This window comes from Bubalus kerabau, chromosome 6 (genome assembly GCF_029407905.1).
Source record: "Bubalus kerabau isolate K-KA32 ecotype Philippines breed swamp buffalo chromosome 6, PCC_UOA_SB_1v2, whole genome shotgun sequence".
Classification (NCBI taxonomy): domain Eukaryota; kingdom Metazoa; phylum Chordata; class Mammalia; order Artiodactyla; family Bovidae; genus Bubalus; species Bubalus kerabau.
The window spans coordinates 95,205,897-95,225,965 of record NC_073629.1 but is presented as its reverse complement, the minus strand read 5'-3'; the positions used below and the strand labels follow the sequence as shown (position 1 = coordinate 95,225,965).

General features: G+C 39.9%; 1 protein-coding gene across 5 annotated transcripts in view; it reads left to right on the top strand.

The window, feature by feature from the left end:
- Nucleotides 1-479: 479 nt before the first annotated feature.
- The window catches only part of OSBPL9 (oxysterol binding protein like 9), a 164,439-nt gene continuing 144,849 nt past the window's right edge, over nt 480-20,069 (top strand). For 4 of the 5 annotated variants that reach the window (XM_055585927.1, XM_055585926.1, XM_055585925.1 and 1 more), the window contains exon 1: nt 480-637. In XM_055585927.1, coding sequence (XP_055441902.1) covers nt 527-637 — 111 coding nt within the window. In that variant the 5' untranslated portion in view covers nt 480-526. The remainder of the gene's footprint in view (nt 638-20,069) is intronic. The other variant, XM_055585930.1, reaches the window with a different exon arrangement.

Here is a 20,069-nt window from a genome sequence, read left to right as displayed (position 1 = left end):
GCCCCTTACCCTTTGCCTCTTTACTTGCTTAATTTGTCTCCAAATTACCAAATTGTAATATACAGTTACAATTGTATATTACAATTGTATATTTTTTTATTGCCTGTTCGCCTCATGAAGGCTTTGCTGAACCCCCAAGCCTACAGCACAAAACAAAAAATATTTATTAAATGAATGGGTTTGTGAAATAATTGCTTAAATGAATATCAGATGTGAAATTATTTGCATGTGTAAGGTATTATGGGCAGTAAAATTATCTATGTTAATAAGTAATCTTAACTTCAGTATTCATGCTTTAATTCTTCACATTTCGGGCACGGAGTCCTACACACGACAGACTCCCAAACAAAATCGTTTTTCTGAATTTTATAGCTGGAGGCGTGGGTCCGCGAGTCTACCAAGGCGGGAAGCAGTTGCTGGCCCCACCCTGGGCCCGCCCCTGTCGGCGATGACCACGCCCACCGAATGTTGAAAGCCTTATAGGCGAGTGACGTCAGGCCGTTTGTTGTCATTGGCGGCTCCCAAGATGGCGTCCATCATGGAGGGGCCGCTGAGTAAATGGACTAACGTAATGAAGGGCTGGCAGTACCGTTGGTTCGTGCTGGACTACAATGCAGGGCTGCTCTCCTACTACACAGTAAGTCCTTGGAGGCAAATCCCCGGCTGCCTTGGGAGTCGGGATTCCTCGGTGGAGGTGGGGAACAGGCTTTTTGGTAGCCCGGTAGAGGTTGCTAGGATGGGGGTGCCGCCGTACGGGAGGGTTCCCTCGTAGGGGAGGGTTTTGCGCCCCGGATAGCCAATGAGGGTGAAGGAGATGCTCGCGCAGCCAATAAATAGGCACCGGTTGTATGATTTATGGGGCGGGGGCGAGCCGTGTTCCTTTCTTAGGGTCCGGTATTTGTTGGGGGGTAAACAGGGGGGCGCGTTGTAGGTAGGTGGATGGTTGTAGTCGTGGCTTGAAGGGTTCGGTCTCGGGATCTGTGCAGTTTCCACATGTTATCATGGACTTGACAGTGTCCCCCACCAGGCCCTGTAGACGGCCGCGCCCCTTAGCTTCCCTCCAGGGATTGAGCAGCGCTGCTTTCTTGGAGCAGTGGTCTGACGAGCTTGGCCAGGTCCTGGAAGTGACTGGGCGTTGCTCAACATGAAGGATTCTGAAATACCTCCAGTCTGCCCAAGTTGAGTGTGTCTTTCACAGGACTCTCCTCCATTCAGCGGGGGGCGAGCGTAACCGACGCCTTAACTTTTGAGAGCGGAGGATTTCCTACACAGGAGTCTCTTGTTAGCGAAGAGAGACTGCATAGTGCGATGTCTCCTGAAAGTTATATTCTGGGAAGGGCTGAGTTAAGGGCTTCAGTGTCGTGAAACACAAATCAGTGACTGCGGGAAAGGTCCATGAATTGCTGGGAATCTTATGTTCTGACTGTCGCTCCACCCCCCGACGCGTTAGAAATGGAAGGTGGGTGGAATTAGAGAAATTACTTCCAAAGGTATTGTCTCTGAATGGTGTCTAGTTAATAATAGCCAATGAGAGGGAGGAAGCCTCTTCAAACGACAAAACAGAATGTCCTGAGGCTTTAGAAAATAATAGAAGGGAAAAAATTGTGACTGTGGAAGAAGGATTAATGTCAACGAGAGGAATGGGGACACTAGTATTGATATTTTTTCGTTAATTTAAATATTTATTGAGCGCCCACTACGTGTTAATTATTATTGCTTTAGGCTAGGTGTGTGTGGATGTGTGTGCTCATGCTTGTGCATGTGAGCGAGAGTCAACAAAGTTCAAGATATCCTTTTCTCTGGAGCTTATATTCTAATAAGGTGGTTCCCTTGATTCTTTTTACTTCAATAACTGCAGAATAAAGTATTCATTATCCCCATTTTACAGTTTTGGAATCTGAGGCTCCAGGCTTTTCAGCGATTTGCTCAAGGTCACAGAGCTAGCAGTGTTATCAGGAGTCTAAGTAACATGGCTTTCTTTTTCCTTTACACTTCACTTTCACTACAGGAATGAGAAAAATGCAGTCTTTGAGTTACTAAAGACAAACCTACAGGAGTAAAAAGTAAAAACTTTCACACCAACTTCCTTTCTTTACATAATTTTGAAGGGGGAAAAGACTGAACAAACCTGAATGAAATTTAAATACATTATTCAAGATTAGCTAGCTATGAAAGAGAGGCAAATGAACATTATATCCTGAAAACTCTGAAATTATGAAATCTCATAGTTCAGATAGATGAAGAGTAATAATAAGTTTCAGTAGAAGTGATAATCAGAAAATCCCATGGACCCTTTCCAGCCCATTCAAAGTAATTTCAGTGGCACTATGGAATGAAGTTACTCTACAGATCCCAAATTTGTGTGGGTCTGAATTTAGGGCCACACTGGAGGGGCCCCAAGCTGGGGTTCTTGGGAACTCCTCTCCCAGACAGAATCTTCTTTTTTTCCTGTTTTTCTCACTTTGGCATATCTTTTTTCTGCCTCCTTGCCCTTTAGTTTCTGAGTATCTTGACAAATTTCTCCTTGTCTTTGGCTAAACATGGCTTTTTAAATTATGCTTCTTTCTTCTCCCTCCCGTTACTTATCCTCCCTACTGAGATTAAACTATAAAACATCATCCTTGCCAGTAGAAGGAGGTATCATATTTCTCACTAATGGATGTTTAGAAATTTTCTTTTCTTTTTTTTCCTTGTTTTTTTGGTGTTAAAAGTATTTGTTTGCAGAGAAACAACAGAGAAATATTGTAAAATAAAATGATTTTGTGAAAATAAGATGATACTCAATGCCAAATTAAAGGAGATCCAGTAAAGATGAGAAAAGGATAGGTATTACCCACTTAAAGAGAAAGTAGGAGACACATTGAATATTGGCAGTAAATTCTGTACACTTCAACATTGTTTCATTACATTAGGATTTGGAAGGATGAAGGTACATCTTAATGATCTGCATGCGGCTGATAACTTGGAGCTGCATCTTCCAGGAAGATTATCTGAATAGTTGCACAGCATTTTAAGCAGAGCAGTAAATAGCAAGTCACTCTAATCACTTGCTCTCTGGTCTGGCTCTGTAGTTGGAGGTCTGTCTATTCTAGGGTGGCCATGAAAACCCTGAACGAAACTAGATTGACCTTGCTTTAGAGTTGGCCTATACCAAAAATTGGTATTGAGATAATCTCAGGGTTTTGGAAAAGATCACGGGAATTGCTGTGAACTAAATAGTTTCACCCAAACCTCACCTTCACCTGGAACTTTTGGTCCTGGGCCCAGACCCTTACCTGTCCTCTGGGAATGAATAGTTTTTTTACTTTACATTTCTTTTATTTTCATTTTATGTAAATTTTCAGTTCTTGAAAAACCGTTTAGTAGATATTCTGTTTAATACAGGAACAGAAAAATTGATTACCTTCTTTAGAAAATAGATTTAGGCAACCTTTTCAGGTCACGCTCCTGTCTTTTAATTATTAGAAACAGTGGTTTATTCAGGAAGCATTTATTTGGGACTTTTTAATAGGCACTTTATATATGGACTTCCCTCATAGCTCAGTTGGTAAAGACTCTGCCTGGAATGCAGGAGACCCCCGTTTGATTCCTGGGTCAGGAAGATCCGCTGGAGAAGGGAAAGGTTACCCACTCCAGTATTCTGGCCTGAAGAATTCCATGGAGTGTATAGGCCATGGGGTTGCAAATAGTCGGACACAACTGAGCGACTTTCATTTTCACTTTACTATATATGCCGGAGATAAAAGCATGAAGGAGAGAGTCCCTTCCATCTAGGAACTCAAAATCTTGCAGAATAGACACCTAAACATAATTTCAAAAAAGTATGATAAATTCTACAATAGAAGTAAGAATAGACTGCTGTGGAAACATTGCCTAAAAAAGGCTAGAGAGACGTTTGAGCCGAGACTTAAAGGTAGAAGAGAAGAAGGACATTTCAGGCAGTGGGAAATATGCACAAATTGGGAAACTTGAAAACATAAAGTCCGTTAAGAAGATAGTGAGAATTTCTGAGCTTCTTTAATGTAAAGGCATGTAGGGAGATAACAGGAGATTGAATCCAGAAGGTATTTGGAGCCATAGGTCAGGCCTGGAGATGAAGATCTGTTAGATTATAGCATAGAATTTGTTAGTTGAATTTGGGGGTGAGCTGTACTGAGTCTTCCTTGTGGCACATGGGTTCTTTGTTGTTGCTCACGGGCTTTTCTCTAATTGCGGTGTGTGGGCTTCTCATTGTGGTGGCTTCTCTTGTTGCGTACACAGGCTGTAGGGCGCAAGGCCTTCAGTGGTTGTGGCCCATGAACTTAGTTGCCCCCCCCACCCCCGGCATGTGCAATCTTAGTTTCTGGACCAGGTAGCAAACCAGTGTCCCCTGCATTGGCAGGCAGATTCTTAACCATCGGACCATCAGGAAAGTCCCCTGTTAGTTGAATATTTATTGAGATACTCAGGGATAAGGATATAAATTTGGGAACACTGTTTAAACAGCTAACCATTTATGTTATCATGATCACATCATGATCACAGAGAAAGACGAGAAAGGAAAGAAAATTGAAGGAGATATAGATATGTGAGGAGTTGTTAGACTAGAAAGCAGGTGTTCATACCTTTTGATTATCAAATGTTTATTGAGGATGTACTATGTGCTAGGCACTATGCTGGGAAGAGGGGTTAAAATGGTAAATAAGATGGGAATGGTCCATGTTCTCATGATGCCTTCTGCCGGGGTGTACATCAAGTAAGAGCTGTGATGGGGAAGAGTAGGATGTTGGGAGGTACACAGATGGGTAGCTTGCCTCTGTCTTGGAAAAGATTTCCTTGAAGAGGTAGGTTTGCTTTGACCTAAGTGGTGAGTAGAGATTAGCCATGTAAGCAGAGAGGGAAAACTGCTTGAGATAGAGGGAATAGATGTTTTTGAAAGAGACACGAGTAAGGAGCTTGTTAGTCCTGGAATTTATGCTGTGAGGTGGACAATAGTGCGATGAGAGGGAGAGAGAAGCAGGGGCCAGATAATGAAAGACTTTCTTGGTAAACTGAGCTAAGGAATTTAAACTTTTCACTCAGGGCAGTGGAAAGTCACTTAAGTGTTGTAAGCACTTTTTGTTGTGGAAAAAACTTTCATAATACAAAATTTGTTTGAAACATATATGAAAGATGATAGTAAAATGAATTCCTGTCACCCAGCTTGTGCAGCTATCAATATATGGCTAATCTTGTCTTATTAATACTCCCAAAGCTCCTTCCTACCCCACTGGATTACTTTAAAGCAGATCCCAAATCTCTTATTATTTCATTTGTGAATATTTCAATATGTTTTACTGTGTTTAATTTCCTTGATTTTTCTCAAACATCTGTCCCTCACCAGTTGGTTTATTTGAGTCAGAATTCCAAACAAGAGCCACACGTAAAACTGAGTCTCTTTTACTCTGTAGGCCTTCCCTCTCTCTTTTCCTTTGCCATTCATTTGTTGAAGAAAGCAAATTATTCTTTAGATTTTCCACATTCTAGATTTTGCTGAGAGTATTCTTGTGGTGTATTTAAACATGTTCCTTTATCCTCCATGTTTCCTATAAACTGATACTTAAAGCTAGAAGCTTAATTAAATTCAGCGTTTTCCCCCCACTTTGGGCAGCAATACTTTGTAGGTGGAACATATTACAAGTATCTCCACTTTCTGATAGTTTGCTTTACTCTACTTCTTTTTTAGAAAAGACCTATTTTCCTGTTTTTGCTAACCAAAAGAAATCCAAAGAGGATTTTTGCTTTTGTGGAAAATACACAAAAAGTGAAAATGGCATTCAGAGGTTTTTTTTTTTTTTTTTCCCCCGCAGCGAGCTGCTATAGAGTCAGTGAGCGCCCTAAGCAGCAAGAGTGACACCAGTAAGTTCCTTCCCTGGGACCTATGGGCTTCCCAGGTGGCACTAGTGGTAAAGAACCCACCTGCCAATGCAGGAGACATACGAGATGCAGGTTCGATCCCTGAGTTGGGAGGATCCCAAGGAGAAGGGTATAGCAACCCACTCCAGTATTCTTGTCTGGAGAATCCCATGGACAGAGGAGCCTGGAGGTCTGTAGGGTCACAAAGAGTCAGATGCAACTGAAGCGACTCAGCTTGCATGCATGCTGGGAACTATTAATACATAGTAGCAAGCTGCTGTAGTTTTGAACTGTGTTTGTGAGCATCTTTACTTTATCTCAGTTTATTTTGTACATCTGTTAGCAATGTGTATCCTAAGGCAATTGCGTCATTGCTTTATGCCATTTTGGCTTAGGGAAGGTTTCTTAGGAACAGAGGGAACCTGTACATCAAGTGGCCCATGATGTCTGGTTGTCTCTCTGTGATTTTTAAAATTAAACAATAGGTTCAGGTAAAGTTTGTTTTTGGATTATGGAGAAATAGTGAAGTCCTATTGACAGGATTTCAGTGATTGGATGTGAGTGAAGGGGAAGGAGGAGTTTGATGAAATCCAGGTTTTTAGATTTAGTTGAATGAATGATGATAGGGAAGATAAGTATAGGTTGGGTGGAGAATGGTAGTTGCTTTGGGGCATGTTGAAATTGTAGTAAAGATATTGCATAGTCTTGAACTTAAGAAAAAAATCTGGGCTACAGATAAATATTAGCTTTATACATATGGAGAGATGAGAGAGTGAATGAGTGGGAATAATAGAGAGCTTTAGATAGAACACTGAGAAACACCATTGGATTAGGTATCTATTGCTTTATAACAAATTGGCCATAATGATTTTAGCTGCATAAAACAATACACATTTATCATCTGTGACTCAGAACTTTGGGCTCAAGGTCTCTCATGAAGTTGCAGTCAAGACATTGGCTATGTCTGCAGTCATTTGAAAGACTTGACTGGAGCTGGAGGATTTGCTTCCAAGATGACTCACTCTCATGTCTGTTGGCAGAAAGCCTTAGTCCTTACTGGCTCCTGGAAGGTGGCCTCAGTTCTTCCCCAGCTAACCTCTCTGTTGGGCTACATGAGTGTCATCGTGACAGGGCATCTATCTGGCTTCACCCAGAAGGAGTAATCCAAGTGAGAGCAAGGAGAAAGCTGAAGTGCCTATTTGACCTGGTCTGAGAACATCACTTTTGCCTTCTTCCATTCATTAGAAATGAATCATTAAGTTCAGTTCATGCTACAGGGGATGGGAATTTTAGGCATGGGAAAGAGAATTAGCCTCTACCTTTTGAAAGGAGTGTCAATTTATGGAGGGATTTTAAGCCATCACAGTCGTTTCTAAGGGATTTAGGTAGAGAAAAGAGCCTGCACAGAAGAGTGAAAAGGGACAGCCAGAGATAGCCAAGAAAAACCAGAATGTGGAGTCAAGGCAGGAACTGGCTTGAATACTGTTGAGACAATTGAATAGATGAAATCTTAAAAATACTCAATGGATTGATCAAGTTGGACATCACTGATGCCCTGAAAAAGAGAAGTTCCCATGGAGTCAGAAGTTTGGAAGTCAGAGTGGTTTGAAGAGTAGATAGGAGGCAAGAAGTAGAGAAGATGAGTTTAGATTGCTCAAGGTGTTTCATTATGAAAGAGGAACAAAGGAATATGGAACTGAGAGGAAAGAGTTTCTAAGGTAGGAGTATGCTTAAATGTTTTAGGGATGGGAAGCAGGGTATTTATTAAAGATGAGAATAGAGTTAAGATTTAAGGAATGTAGTAAAGATTTAGATTAGTGGCCATGGGAACCGGAAAAAGGAATAACTTGGGTCACATTCTGAGAAGGCAGTGGCAACCCACTCCAGTACTCTTGCCTGGAAAATCCTATGGATGGAGGATCCTGCTAGGCTGCAGACGATGGGGTCGCTAAGAGTCGGGCACGACTGAGCGATTTCACTTTCACTTTTCACTTTCATGCATTGGAGAAGGAAATGGCAACCCACTCCAGTATTCTTGCCTGGAGAATCCCAGGGACAGAGGATCCTAGTGGGCTGCTGTCTATGGGGTCGCACAGAGTTGGACACGACTGAAGTGACTTATCAGCAGCAGGGTCACTTTGAAATTAACCAGGTTGTAAGAGGAGCCTCTTGAGAAGCCTATATGCAGGTCAGGAAGCAAGTTAAAACTGGACATGGAACAACAGACTTGTTCCAAATAGGAAAAGGAGTACATCAAGGCTGTATATTGTCACCCTGCTTATTTAACTTCTATGCAGAGTACATCATGAGAAACGCTGGGCTGGAAGAAGCACAAGCTGGAATCAAGATTGCCGGGAGAAATATCAATAACCTCAGATATGCAGATGACACCACCCTTATGGCAGAAAGTGAAGAGGAACTCAAAAGCCTCCTGATGAAAGTGAAAGTGGAGAGTGAAAAAGTTGGCTTAAAGCTCAACATTCAGAAAACTAAGATCATAGCATCTGGTCCCATGACTTAATGGGAAATAGATGGGGAAACAGTGGAAACAGTGTCAGACTTTATTTTTTGGGGCTCCAAAATCACTGCAGATGGTGATTGCAGCCATGAAATTAAAAGGCGCTTACTCCTTAGAAGGAAAGTTATGACCAAGCTAGATAGCATATTGAAAAGCAGAGACATTACTTTGCCAACAAAGGTTCGTCTCGTCAAGGCTATGGTTTTTCCTGTGGTCATGTATGGATGTGAGAGTTGGACTGTGAAGAAAGCTGAGCGCCAAAGAATTGATTCTTTTGAACTGTGGTGTACTCATGATGTACTCTGAGTATAAGTTAAATAAGCAGGGTGACAATATGCAGCCTTGACGTACTCCTTTTCCTATTTGGAACAAGTCTATTGTTCCATGTCCAGTTCTAACTGTTGCTTCCTGACCTGCATATAGACTTCTCAAGAGTCTTCTCCTCTTGAGAGTCCCTTGGACTGCAAGGAGGTCCAACCAGTCCATTCTGAAGGAGATCAGCCCTGGGTGTTCTTTGGAAGGAATGATGCTAAAGCTGAAACTCCAGTACTTTGACCACCTCATGCAAAGAGTTGACTCATTGGAAAAGACCCTGATGCTGGGAAGGATTGGGGGCAGGAGGAGAAGGGGACGACAGAGGATGAGATGGCTGGATGGCATCACTGACTCGATGGACATGAGTCTCAGTGAACTCCAGGAATTGGGGATGGACAGGGAGGCCTGGTGTGCTGCGATTCATGGGGTCTCAAAGAGTCGGACACGACTGAGCAACTAAACTGAACTGAAGAGGAGCTAGTTGAGATTATAAAATATGATTTGGGGGTTGGGGGGAGAAAAAAAAATAAAATATGATTTGTTTAGTCATGAACTGTTAAGTATTTAACACTCTTTCTTGTTTTGTATTGTCTTTATGACATTTCAGAGAGAAAAGTTAGAAATAGTGAGTTAGTAAGTTGTCAGGGTCAGTCAAGGTTTTCTTTAAAAGGAATCATTGGAGAAATGATGTGTTTTGCTGTTAACATGCTAGCTGGAAGAGAGTCATAGTGACTTTGCATTTCAAAAACACTGGTAATCTGAACACATTTAAATATTACTTGACAGTCCTTAGCAATGTCTGGAAGGTGATAAAATCTCTCATCTAATTCTTGGATTTTAGGTTTTTGAAGAGCTTAAATATATGTGTTTTTCTTGCAAAGATGTAAAAGAGGGAATCTCAGATTCTCCTAGAAATGTATCAGCACCACTCCCATCAAGCATTTAAAAGTGAATTTATACTTTTGTAAATAAACTTCTTGGTTATATCAAATGTTTTTTATTAAGCTTACATGGTACATATTAATAATCCAAATTAATAAAATAGCTTTAGAATTACAAAAGGAACACAAGAAAAATTGTACCTAATCTAAATGCCCTAAAAAGAAGTATGTGGAAATTTTATGTCTTGTGGTTTCCTTCAATACCCTAGTCAGCCTTAGTTTTTCTCTTTTTTGATTTTTTTTTTTGTTTTGTTTTGCTGTGCTGTGCATGGCATGTGGAATCGTTAGTTCTCCAACCAGGGATGGAACTTGCACCCTCTAAAGTGTAAAGTGTGGCGTTTTAACCACTGGACTGCCAGGGAAGCCTCTATTGCATTCTTTATCTGTACAGCAGGCTTGTAAACTCCTTGATAGTACTACTAGCATTATCATTTTCAAGCCCTATAAATATAGTACATCATTCTCATAGTGAATGGAATGTCCAAGGCCCTTTAAAGTAAGAGATGTGATGTAGAAGATTGTTTTGGAATCATTGCTTATACAGCCTTGTAAATTTTGCAAAATATACTGATAACAAATGTGTTTATGGCTTATGTAAAACCTGATTAAGCTTGTATTAATAACAATGGCTTTGTTTTAATCATCCTTACCCTGTAGAACTGTGTGGGATCTTTTGGTTAGTGTGTTACATCAGACAAGCAGTCAGTTCTTGCTTTATTGCAGGCAGTTTTGTTGATGATAGTAATTTGTAGAAGGATAGAAAGCAGAGCTATTCTTAAGTATGCCACTCTTACATGTGGCAGTTGTCATAGGATTAGATTTTCAACTAGTTATATAATGTCAGTCAAAGCTAGCTAGAACAATGCTCAAGAGAGTTAGATTAAGGACCTAGTTCCTTTTACTGCTTATAGAGAAAATCAAATGGCCAGCTGAGTCTTTTTCTTCTCATTTACTGTATTGTAAAGGATAATCATCTTAGACTGATTTAAACTTAAAAATTTTACTTTTTTGGTACATGATACATGGAATCATATAAATGAAATCATATTTGGGGAAAGTATTTTGAGGTATTCAAAATTATTTTTTTCCCATTCACATGACAAAGATTATTATGAATGTTAATATTCTGATTCCTGGAGTTTTTTTCACATTGAGCCTTCATGCTAAATTGTCTACTTATTTAATTGAATTTATTTTATTTTAGCATTACTCTTATGGCACAGGTGGACAAATGAAATATTGGATGAATATTTGGTTTGTCATTTTGGCAGCTGTCTCTAGTCTCTTGATCTTCCTCTTTCCTCAGTCTCTCATAAATGATACCATGCTTCTCAGAGACAATAGAGTTCATTTGGTGGGAACACTCTCAACTCCTTGTACTGCCACCTATTGGTATAACTATTTTCCTGCCTATCCTTCCCTGTGTCCTCCCTGACATAATGGAAGAGGTAATCCTTGGGTGGGCTTTCTTGGTGGCTCAGTGCTAAAGAATCCCCCTGGCAATGCAAGAGATGCAGGTTCAGTCCCTGGGTTTAGAAGACCCCCTGGAGAAGGAAATGACAACCCACTGTAGTATTTTTGCCTGGAAAATCCCATGGACAGAGGAGCCTGCCAAGCTACAGTCCATGGGTTGCAAAAAGAGTTGGACACAACTTAGCAATTAAGCAACACCACCAATCCTTGGGTGTTCTGGATTCCATCTACTCGCGAATTTTTAGAGAATCTCAGTCTATAGGTTTTTCTCCTTTTTCTGCTTTCTCCTTCCTCTCGCCCATTGTCTTCTACTTCTTTCTATGTACAGACTTTTGTTGTTTAAGAATATTTTGCAATATAACAACTAAACATCGTAGTTGTAACAATTTCATATGGAAAATTTTAATACGTTTTGGGATTGCCTGTTGCTTTTCATTTTTTTGGTACACTTAGTTTTGAAATTGGAAAGTGTAAGCCCTTCAGCTTTGTTCTTTCTCAAGATTGTTTAGGCTATTCTGGGTTCGTTGAATTTCTGTATGAATTTTAGGATATACTGACTTTTTCATTAACAAATAAACTTGGGCTATGTCTCTCTCAAGTTGAAAAATATCTCTGCTAATTCTATGTCCCCCTGGAAAAACCATCTTCACCTCTCTTCTTCAAGTTAGATAAACCTATTGAAAGAGTCTTCTACATTGTCTGTCTTTATTCATGCATTTACTGTACAGCAATCTGTTTTTACCTCCAAATTTCACTGAATATCCTAGCAAAAGTCTCCAATGAAAGCTTTGTTGCTGAACCCAGTGGGTGCTTTTAACTTTTCATTTTAATAGCACTGTCTCTGCAGAATTTGACATTATTATTCTTTATTTTAAATTTCAAAAAGATAGTTTCATTGCTCTTGAAGGGATGCAATATATTCTTAATTTAAAAAAAATTGAAAAAGCATATAAAATAGAAAGAAGCAAAGTACTACCTGAAATCCTACTATCTGTGTTTTGGAGAATAGCTTTCCTAACAACTCTTTATGCTTAAATACACCTTTATGTATATTTTATATAAATGGAATCATTATATATATAATAATCTACAACCCAGAAGCATTTTATTAAAAAATTTTCTATAGATATGTTGTACCATTTTGTATTGTATTTCTTCAACTAACAAAATGAGCAAAGGATATCTTTTCTCCTTCATCCTTACTTAATGAGATCTCAGTCATCTGGCTTTGGGAGATTAAGAGTCCTATGCTGTCTGTGATGCAGGAAGACAATGTACAATAATCTGTATTATGTCCCATAGTTCTGCTCAGCTGGATAGTACCCAGTCTACTTGATTAAGGGCAGTTCAAAAACCCACCCACAAACAGAAGACTCTACTTCTTAATGAGGGAGTGACAAAGTTCTAAAAGAGCTTGTAGGATGAGAAGTACCATGATAGGCCATTTTTGGAAAATGCAGTGTGCCATAAGCCTCTACTATATTAATCATTGTTGTAGGTATTTTCTACTATTGTCAAATATATCGCTTCATTAAGCCTCATAACCTCTTCCATTTTTCCTTGCTACCGCTATAGCATATAAACCACCCGGGTCTGGTGCAAAAACTTCCTAAGTGTTCTCTTTGTTTCCTTTTTGCTCTCTAAAGTCCATTTTTTTATCAGTAGCCCAAGTGATCTTTTAAAAAAAGGAAAAAGGAAGATCATATTTTCCCCCCTGCTTAAAATTCTCTAGTGACTATAGGAAAAAAAAATTCAAACTCTTTACTATGACTTACCACCTTGTAAGCACCAAAGAATTGATGCTTTTGAACTGTGGCGTTGGAGAAGACTCTTGAGAGTCCCTTGCACTGCAAGGAAACCCAACCAGTCCATCGTAAAGGAGATCAGTCCTGAGTGTTCATTGGAAGGACTGATGTTGAGGCTGAAACTCCAGTACTTTGGCCACCTCATGTGAAGAGTTGACTCATTTGAAAAGACTCTGATGCTGGGAATGATTGAGGGCAGTAGGAGAAGGGGATGACAGAGGATGAGATGGTTGGATGGCATCACCGACTCAATGGACATGAGCTTGGGTAAACTCCGGGAGTTGGTGATGGACAGGGAGGCCTGGCGTGCTGCGGTCCATGGGGTCACAGAGTCGGACGCGACTGAGTGACTGAACTGAATTGAACGGATGGCCTTGTGATCTTTCTCCACTTAACTTTCTACAGTAAACCTTTTGCTCACCACTATATCCACTGTAGCCTTTTTTTCCCCCTGTTCCTTGGACACCTCAAGCTTGTTCCTATCTCAGGGTCTTTGTGTATATTTTCTGGCTTCTTGGACTGATACTCTCCCATGACTGTAGCATGTCTGATTCCCTTCTTGTTATGCAGGTCTTCATTTAGGCATCACTGCTCAGAGAAGCCTTTTCTTAACAACCTGTCTAAAGTACACCTCACTATCAGTCACTAGCACCAGCACACTGGTCTTTTTTTTTTTTTTTTTTTTCACTTGATGGTTTAGAATATAAGCTTATTTTATGTTATTTAAAAAAATTAATTTATTTTAATTGGAGGCTAATTACTTTACAATATTGTAGTGGTTTTTGCCATATATCGACATGAATCAGCCACAGGCGCACATGTGTTTCCCATCCAGAACCCCCCTCTCACCTCCCTCCCCATCCCATCCCCCGGGGTCATCCCAGTGCACCAGCCCTGAGCACCCTGTCTCATGTATCGAACCTGGACCAGCGATCCGCTTCACATATGATAATATGCACGTTTCAACACTACCCTCTGAAATCATCCCACCCTCGCCTTCTCCCACAGAGTCCAAAAGACTGTTCTTTACATCTGTGTCTCTTTTGCTGTCTTGCATATAGAGTCATCGTTACCATCTTTCTAAATTCCATATATATGCGTTAGTATACTGTATTGGTGTTTTTCTTTCTGACTTACTTCACTCTGTATAATAGGCTCCAGTTTCATCGACCTCATTAGAACTGATTAAAATGCATTCTTTTTAATGGCTGAGTAATATTCCATTGTGTATATGTACCACATTTTTCTTATCCATTCGTCTGCCAACGGACATCTAGGTTGCTTCCATGTCCTGGCTATTGTAAACAGTGCTATGATGAACATTGGGGTACATGTGTCTCTTTCAATTCTGGTTTCCTTGGTGTAGCACACTGGTCTTGATGTATTTTTTCATAGCATTTATTGTTAGCTGCTAAACTTACTTTGTTTTTCCTGTTTAGTGTCTGTTTCCCTCCTCTGGAATGTAAGTACTGTGAGAACAGAGACTTACCTTCATCATTTTATCTTTAGCATCTAGAGCAATGCTTGGCATTTAGTGAGTATTCAGTAAATATTTATGGAATGAGCAACAGGTGAAGTAGTTTATATATTACTTCCTTTACACATGAAGAAATTGAGACTTAAAAACTCACACAGTAGTTTCTCTGTATGTGATTAAGTCTTCTAACTCCAGATAGAATGTTCTCTCACTGAATTGTGCTAGTGTTGATATTTTAAAATGACAAACCCAAGTTATCACTAGTCTGCTTATAGGTGAAAACTGAGTTACATCATTATCACAATGAAATAAACTTTCTGCATGCTGCTGCTGCTAAGTAGCTTCAGTCATGTCCGACTCTGTGCGACCCCATAGATGGCAGCCCACCAGGCTCCTCTGTCCACGGGATTCTCTAGGCAAGAACACTGGAGTGGGTTGCCATTTCCTTCTCCCAAACCTTCTGCATAGGCTATTATTCTAAGGTACAGACTGCATTGATTAATCATTAAAAAGTACTGAGTCCTTTAACATCTAAGTTGAAACACCGAGGATGAATGAAAAACTCTCTTTCCATTCCAGTGAAGAGAAAGCCTCCTAGAGAAGGGAAAGGAAGAGCAGATACTAAGTCTTAGAATTTGTTGAGTAATGAGTTTTTTATGTTCACAAAACATGACCACAGAAAGATAGTGGCACATTCTTGAACATAATTCTTTGAAATTTTCATCACCCAGAAGAGGATGAAATGTACATTTCAGATAGATGATACGTTGTGTGACCAACCCTCTGTTCTGTGCTTGCATGTCAGCTCTTCTGCCTTTGTTTTTTGTTTGTTTGTTTGTTTTTTAACCCATTACAAAGAGTCGGACACTACTGAGCAATGGAACAGCAACAACAATTCTGAAGTAAAATTAGACCTAATAAAGAATGAGTGTTTTTATTCTTTAAAGTTTTATTTACTACTGAATTATAGTTGATTTACAATATTGTGCCAGTCTCTACTGTACACCAAAGTGATTCAGTTATACATATATATACACTTTTTAAAATATTCTTTTCCATTATGGTTTATCACAGGATATTGAATATAGCCCCCTGTGCTATACAGTAGGATTTTGTTGTTTATCCATTCTGTATATCATAGTTTGCATCTGCTAACCCCAAATTCCCAAGCCATCCCCCCCCAACCCCTCTCCCCCTTGGCAATCACAAGTCTGTTTAGAATGAGTGTTTTTAAATTGCCTTTTTTAAAAGTGTTTCTCCCTCCCCCGCTCCACCCTGTTTATAAAAGTAAAATGTTTATCATAGATCATTAACTAATCAAGTCCTAAGTCTCCTAAGCCCTTTGGCATAGTTGACCTACTTCCTTATTCTTCCTTGTAGTCTTTTTTTTTTTTCCTTGTAGTCTTGCTTTCCCTTAAGCAACAACATCTAAAAGAAATGCTTTAAGAAAATAGTTTCTTGGGCAGTATTTGAATTTATAACAACTTTCCCCCTATCTTTTGATCACATGCTGTATTTTGAGTGCTTTTCCTAGCTAATCTGGGGACCATTTTCAACAATTTATTCGAAAGAATTTGTTCTCAGTTCTAAATTCCAAATCAGAACAAGGAGCTTTTGTAGCATAACCTTATTCTAAATTGAGGCATGTAGGATGAGTCTTAGGACTGAGAGTTCAGATATCTGTGGTTCTGGCTATTGTTCTTGCTAACCAGATTATTTTAGGTGTTGTACAAAATTTCCCATCTTTAAATTTTTCTAGTGCTGTTCTTGTTTTTCATCTTTTCATGATCTTACTGCCTTGGGCCCTGACTTAGTCTTTTCCAAATAAGGAGAAACACTCTTGGGCAATTTTTGATGGAAAAGTGAAGTTGAATGATAATAATGGATTATCACTGTACAGTTTGGTGGGAAAAGTACTAAATAACATAAACTTCCTGGAGTTTAAAACACCCCTATCATTCCCTTCAGTCATTTTTTGTGAAATAACATTAATCACTATTTAGTATTTGGGCAGTATACAATTCAGATTTAAATCGAAGAAAGTAGGGAGAACCACTAGACCATTCAGGCGTAACCTAAATCAAATCCTTTAGGATTCTACAGTGGAAGTGACAAATAGATTCAAAGGATTAGATCTGATAGAGTGCCTGAAGAACTATGGACAGAGGTTCGTGACACTGTACAGGAGGCAGTGATCAGGACCATCCCCAAGAAACAGAAATGCAAAAAGGCAAAATGGTTGTCTGAGGAGGCCTTCCAAATGGCTGAGGAAAGAAGAGAAGCAAAAAGCAAAGGAGAAAAGAAAAGATACCTATCTGAATGCAGAGTTGCAAAGAATAGCAAGGAGAGATAAGAAAGCCTTCCTCAGTGATCAATGCAAAGAAATAGAGGAAAACAATAGAATGGGAAAGACTGGAGATCTCTTCAAAAAAATTGAGATTCCAAGGGAACATTTCACGCAAAGATGGGTACAATAAAGGACAGAAATGGTGTGGACCTAACAGAAGCAGAAGATATTAAGAAGAGGTGGCAAGAATACACAGAAGAACTATACAAAAAAAATCTTCATGACCCAGATAATCATGGTGGCATGATCACTCACCGAGAGCCGACATCCTGGAGTCTGAAGTCAAGTGGGCCTTAGCAACCATCACTATGAACAAAGCTAGTGGAGGTAATGGAATTCCAGCTGAGTGATTTCAAGTCCTAAAAGAAGATGCTGTTAAAGTGCTGCACTCAATATACCAGCAAATTAGGAAAACTCAGCAGTGGCCACAGGACTGGAAAAGGTCAGTTTTCATTCCAATCCCAAAGAAAGGCAATGCCAAAAAGTGTTCAAACTACCTAAAAATTGCACTAATTTCACACCCTAGCAAAGTAATGCTCAAAATTCTCCAAGCTAGGCTTCAGCAGTATGTGAACCATGAACTTCCAGATGTTCAAGCTGGATTTAGAAAAGGCAGAGGAACCAGAGATCAAATTGCCAACAACAGTTGGATCATAGAAAAAGCAAGACAATTCCAGAAAAACATCTACTTCAGCTTTCTTGACTACACCAAAGCCTTTGTGTGGATCACAATAAACTGTGGAAAATTCTTAAAAAATTCTTAAAGGCAGACCATCTTACCTTCCTCCTGAGAAATCTGTATGCAGATCAAGAAACAAAAGTTAGAACTGGACATGGAACAATAGACTGGTTCTAAATTGGGCAAGGAGTATGACAAGGCCTCTGTGGTTGGATGGCTTCACCAACTTAATGGACATGAGTTTGAGCAAATTCTGAGAGTTGATGATAGACAGGGAAGCCTGGCATGCTGCAGTCCATGGGATCGCAAAGAGTTGGACATGACTAAGTGACTGAACTGAACTGATTTTGAGGAACAAAACAAAAATAGAAACTATACATTGAGATTCAGTATATATTGACATGCTAAGTAATTTGCAGCACTTAGGTTACTATTTAGTATTTTATGTTATGGTTAACTTTTCTTGGAAAGGATCCAGAAACCCCCGTCATCAGAGTTGTGCTTAATTAAGCCCTGTGAAGTGGTTCTTGTCACTGATCTGTTGACCTGAATTTTTGACTTAAAGATAAAATTATCCTTTTTAAGAAACAGTAAAAGACCTGGGACTTTACAATTTAAGAGATCACAGATCAAAATACAAGTCTCCAGTCCTTTACCTGTAGTTCAGAAATCCCTGAGTCTCTGAATTCCAGAAGTTTTTTTTCCTAAATGTGTTATATTCTCATTTGGAAGTAAAGCCTGCCTTGAACTGTGTGGTTAATTATAATCTCCATTGTGCTTAATATAAATATATGTTGTACTACCAAAATATTAGTATGCTTGATTGTGAAATTAATTAAATGCTTAATAATCCAGACTCTGTTGCAGGTGTGTGACAGTTTATGTACTATTTGTATGGTACTTTTTGAAAATTCTGAATTTTAAAGCACGTTTGAACCAAAAATCTCAGATAAGTGATGTGGACCTCTATCTGGTCTAATGACCTAGGGTTTATATGCTGGCAGTAGTTCAGAAGGCAGAGGGGGTACCACCCTCTGAAGCACTGCTGCAGTGCTTTGTGGGGTGATATTTGCGCTGATGAATTCAGAGGATCGCTGATTTGACACACAGCCTTTGTGGCTCGGAGAAACTTTGAAAGGAGATTTAAGTTAACCAGATCTGTAGTAACTGTGGTAGAAATGCATAACCTTTAGAGTCAGACCTGGATTGGAATTCTCTCTGCTGCTGCTGCTGCTAAGTCACTTCAGTCGTGTCTGACTCTGTGCGACCCCATAGACGGCAGCCCACCAGGCTCCTCCGTCCCTGGGATTCTCCAGACAAGAACACTGGAGTGGGTTGCCATTTCCTTCTCCAATGCATGAAAGTGAAAAGTCAAAGTGAAGTCGCTTAGTCATGTCTGACTCTTTGCGACCCTATGGACTACAGCCTACCAGGCTCCTCCGTCCATGGGATTTTCCAGGCAAGAGTACTGGAGTGGGGTGCCAGTGCCTTCTCCGGAATCCTCTCTATCTACCTGTTATCTGTGAATCCATGGGCAAGTAACTTACGCCTTTTGAGCCTTTATTTTCTCAATTATAAAGTGGGTATAATAAAAGAACCTATATCATAAGATTGGTATGGGAAGTAAATAAAATTGTATTTAATTGTGTTTAAAGCACTACCCCAGGATTATATGAGTTCAGTTCAATTCAGTCACTCAGTCGTATCTGACTCTTTGTGAACCCATGAACCTGCAGCACACCAGGCCTCACTATCCATCACCAACTCCCGGAGTTTACCCAAACTCATGTCCGTTGAGTCGGTGATGCCATCCAACCATCTCATCCTCTGTCGTCCCCTTCTCCTCCTGCCCTCAATCTTTCCCCAGCATCAGGGTCTTTTCAAAAGAGTGAGCTCTTCACATCAGGTGGCCAAAGTTTTGCAATTTCAGCTTCAACATCAGTCCTTCCAATGAACACCCAGGAGTGATCTCCTGTAGGATGGTCTGGTTGGATCTCCTTGCAGTGCAAGGGACTCTCAAGAGTCTTCTCCAACACAACAGTTGAAAAGCATCGATTCTTTGGCGCTCAGCTTTCTTTATAGTCCAACTCTCACATCCATACTTGACTACTGGAAAAACCATAGCCTTGACTAGACGGACCTTTGTTGACAAAGCATACTTCTTTTTAGTATACTGTCTAGGTTGGTCATAACTTTCCTTCCAAGGAGTAAGCGCTTTTAATTTCATGGCTGCAATCGCCATCTGCAGTGATTTTGGAGCCCCAAAAAATAAAGTCTGACACTGTTTCCGCTGTTTTCCCATCTATTTGCCATGAAGTGATGGGACTGGATACCATGATCTTAGTTTTTGAAATGTTGAGCTCTAAGCCAACTTTTTCATTCTCCTCTTTCACTTTTATCAAGAGGCTCTTTAGTTCTTCTTCACTTTCTGCCATAAGGGTGGTGTCATCTGCATATCTGAGGTTATTGATATTTCTCCCGGCAATCTTGATTCCAGCTTGTGCTTCTTCCAGCCCAGTGTTTCTCATGATGTATTCTGCATATAAGTTAAATAAGCAGGGTGACAATATACAGCCTTGACGTACTCCTTTTCCTATTTGGAACCAATCTGTTGTTCCATGTCCAGTTCTAACTGTTGCT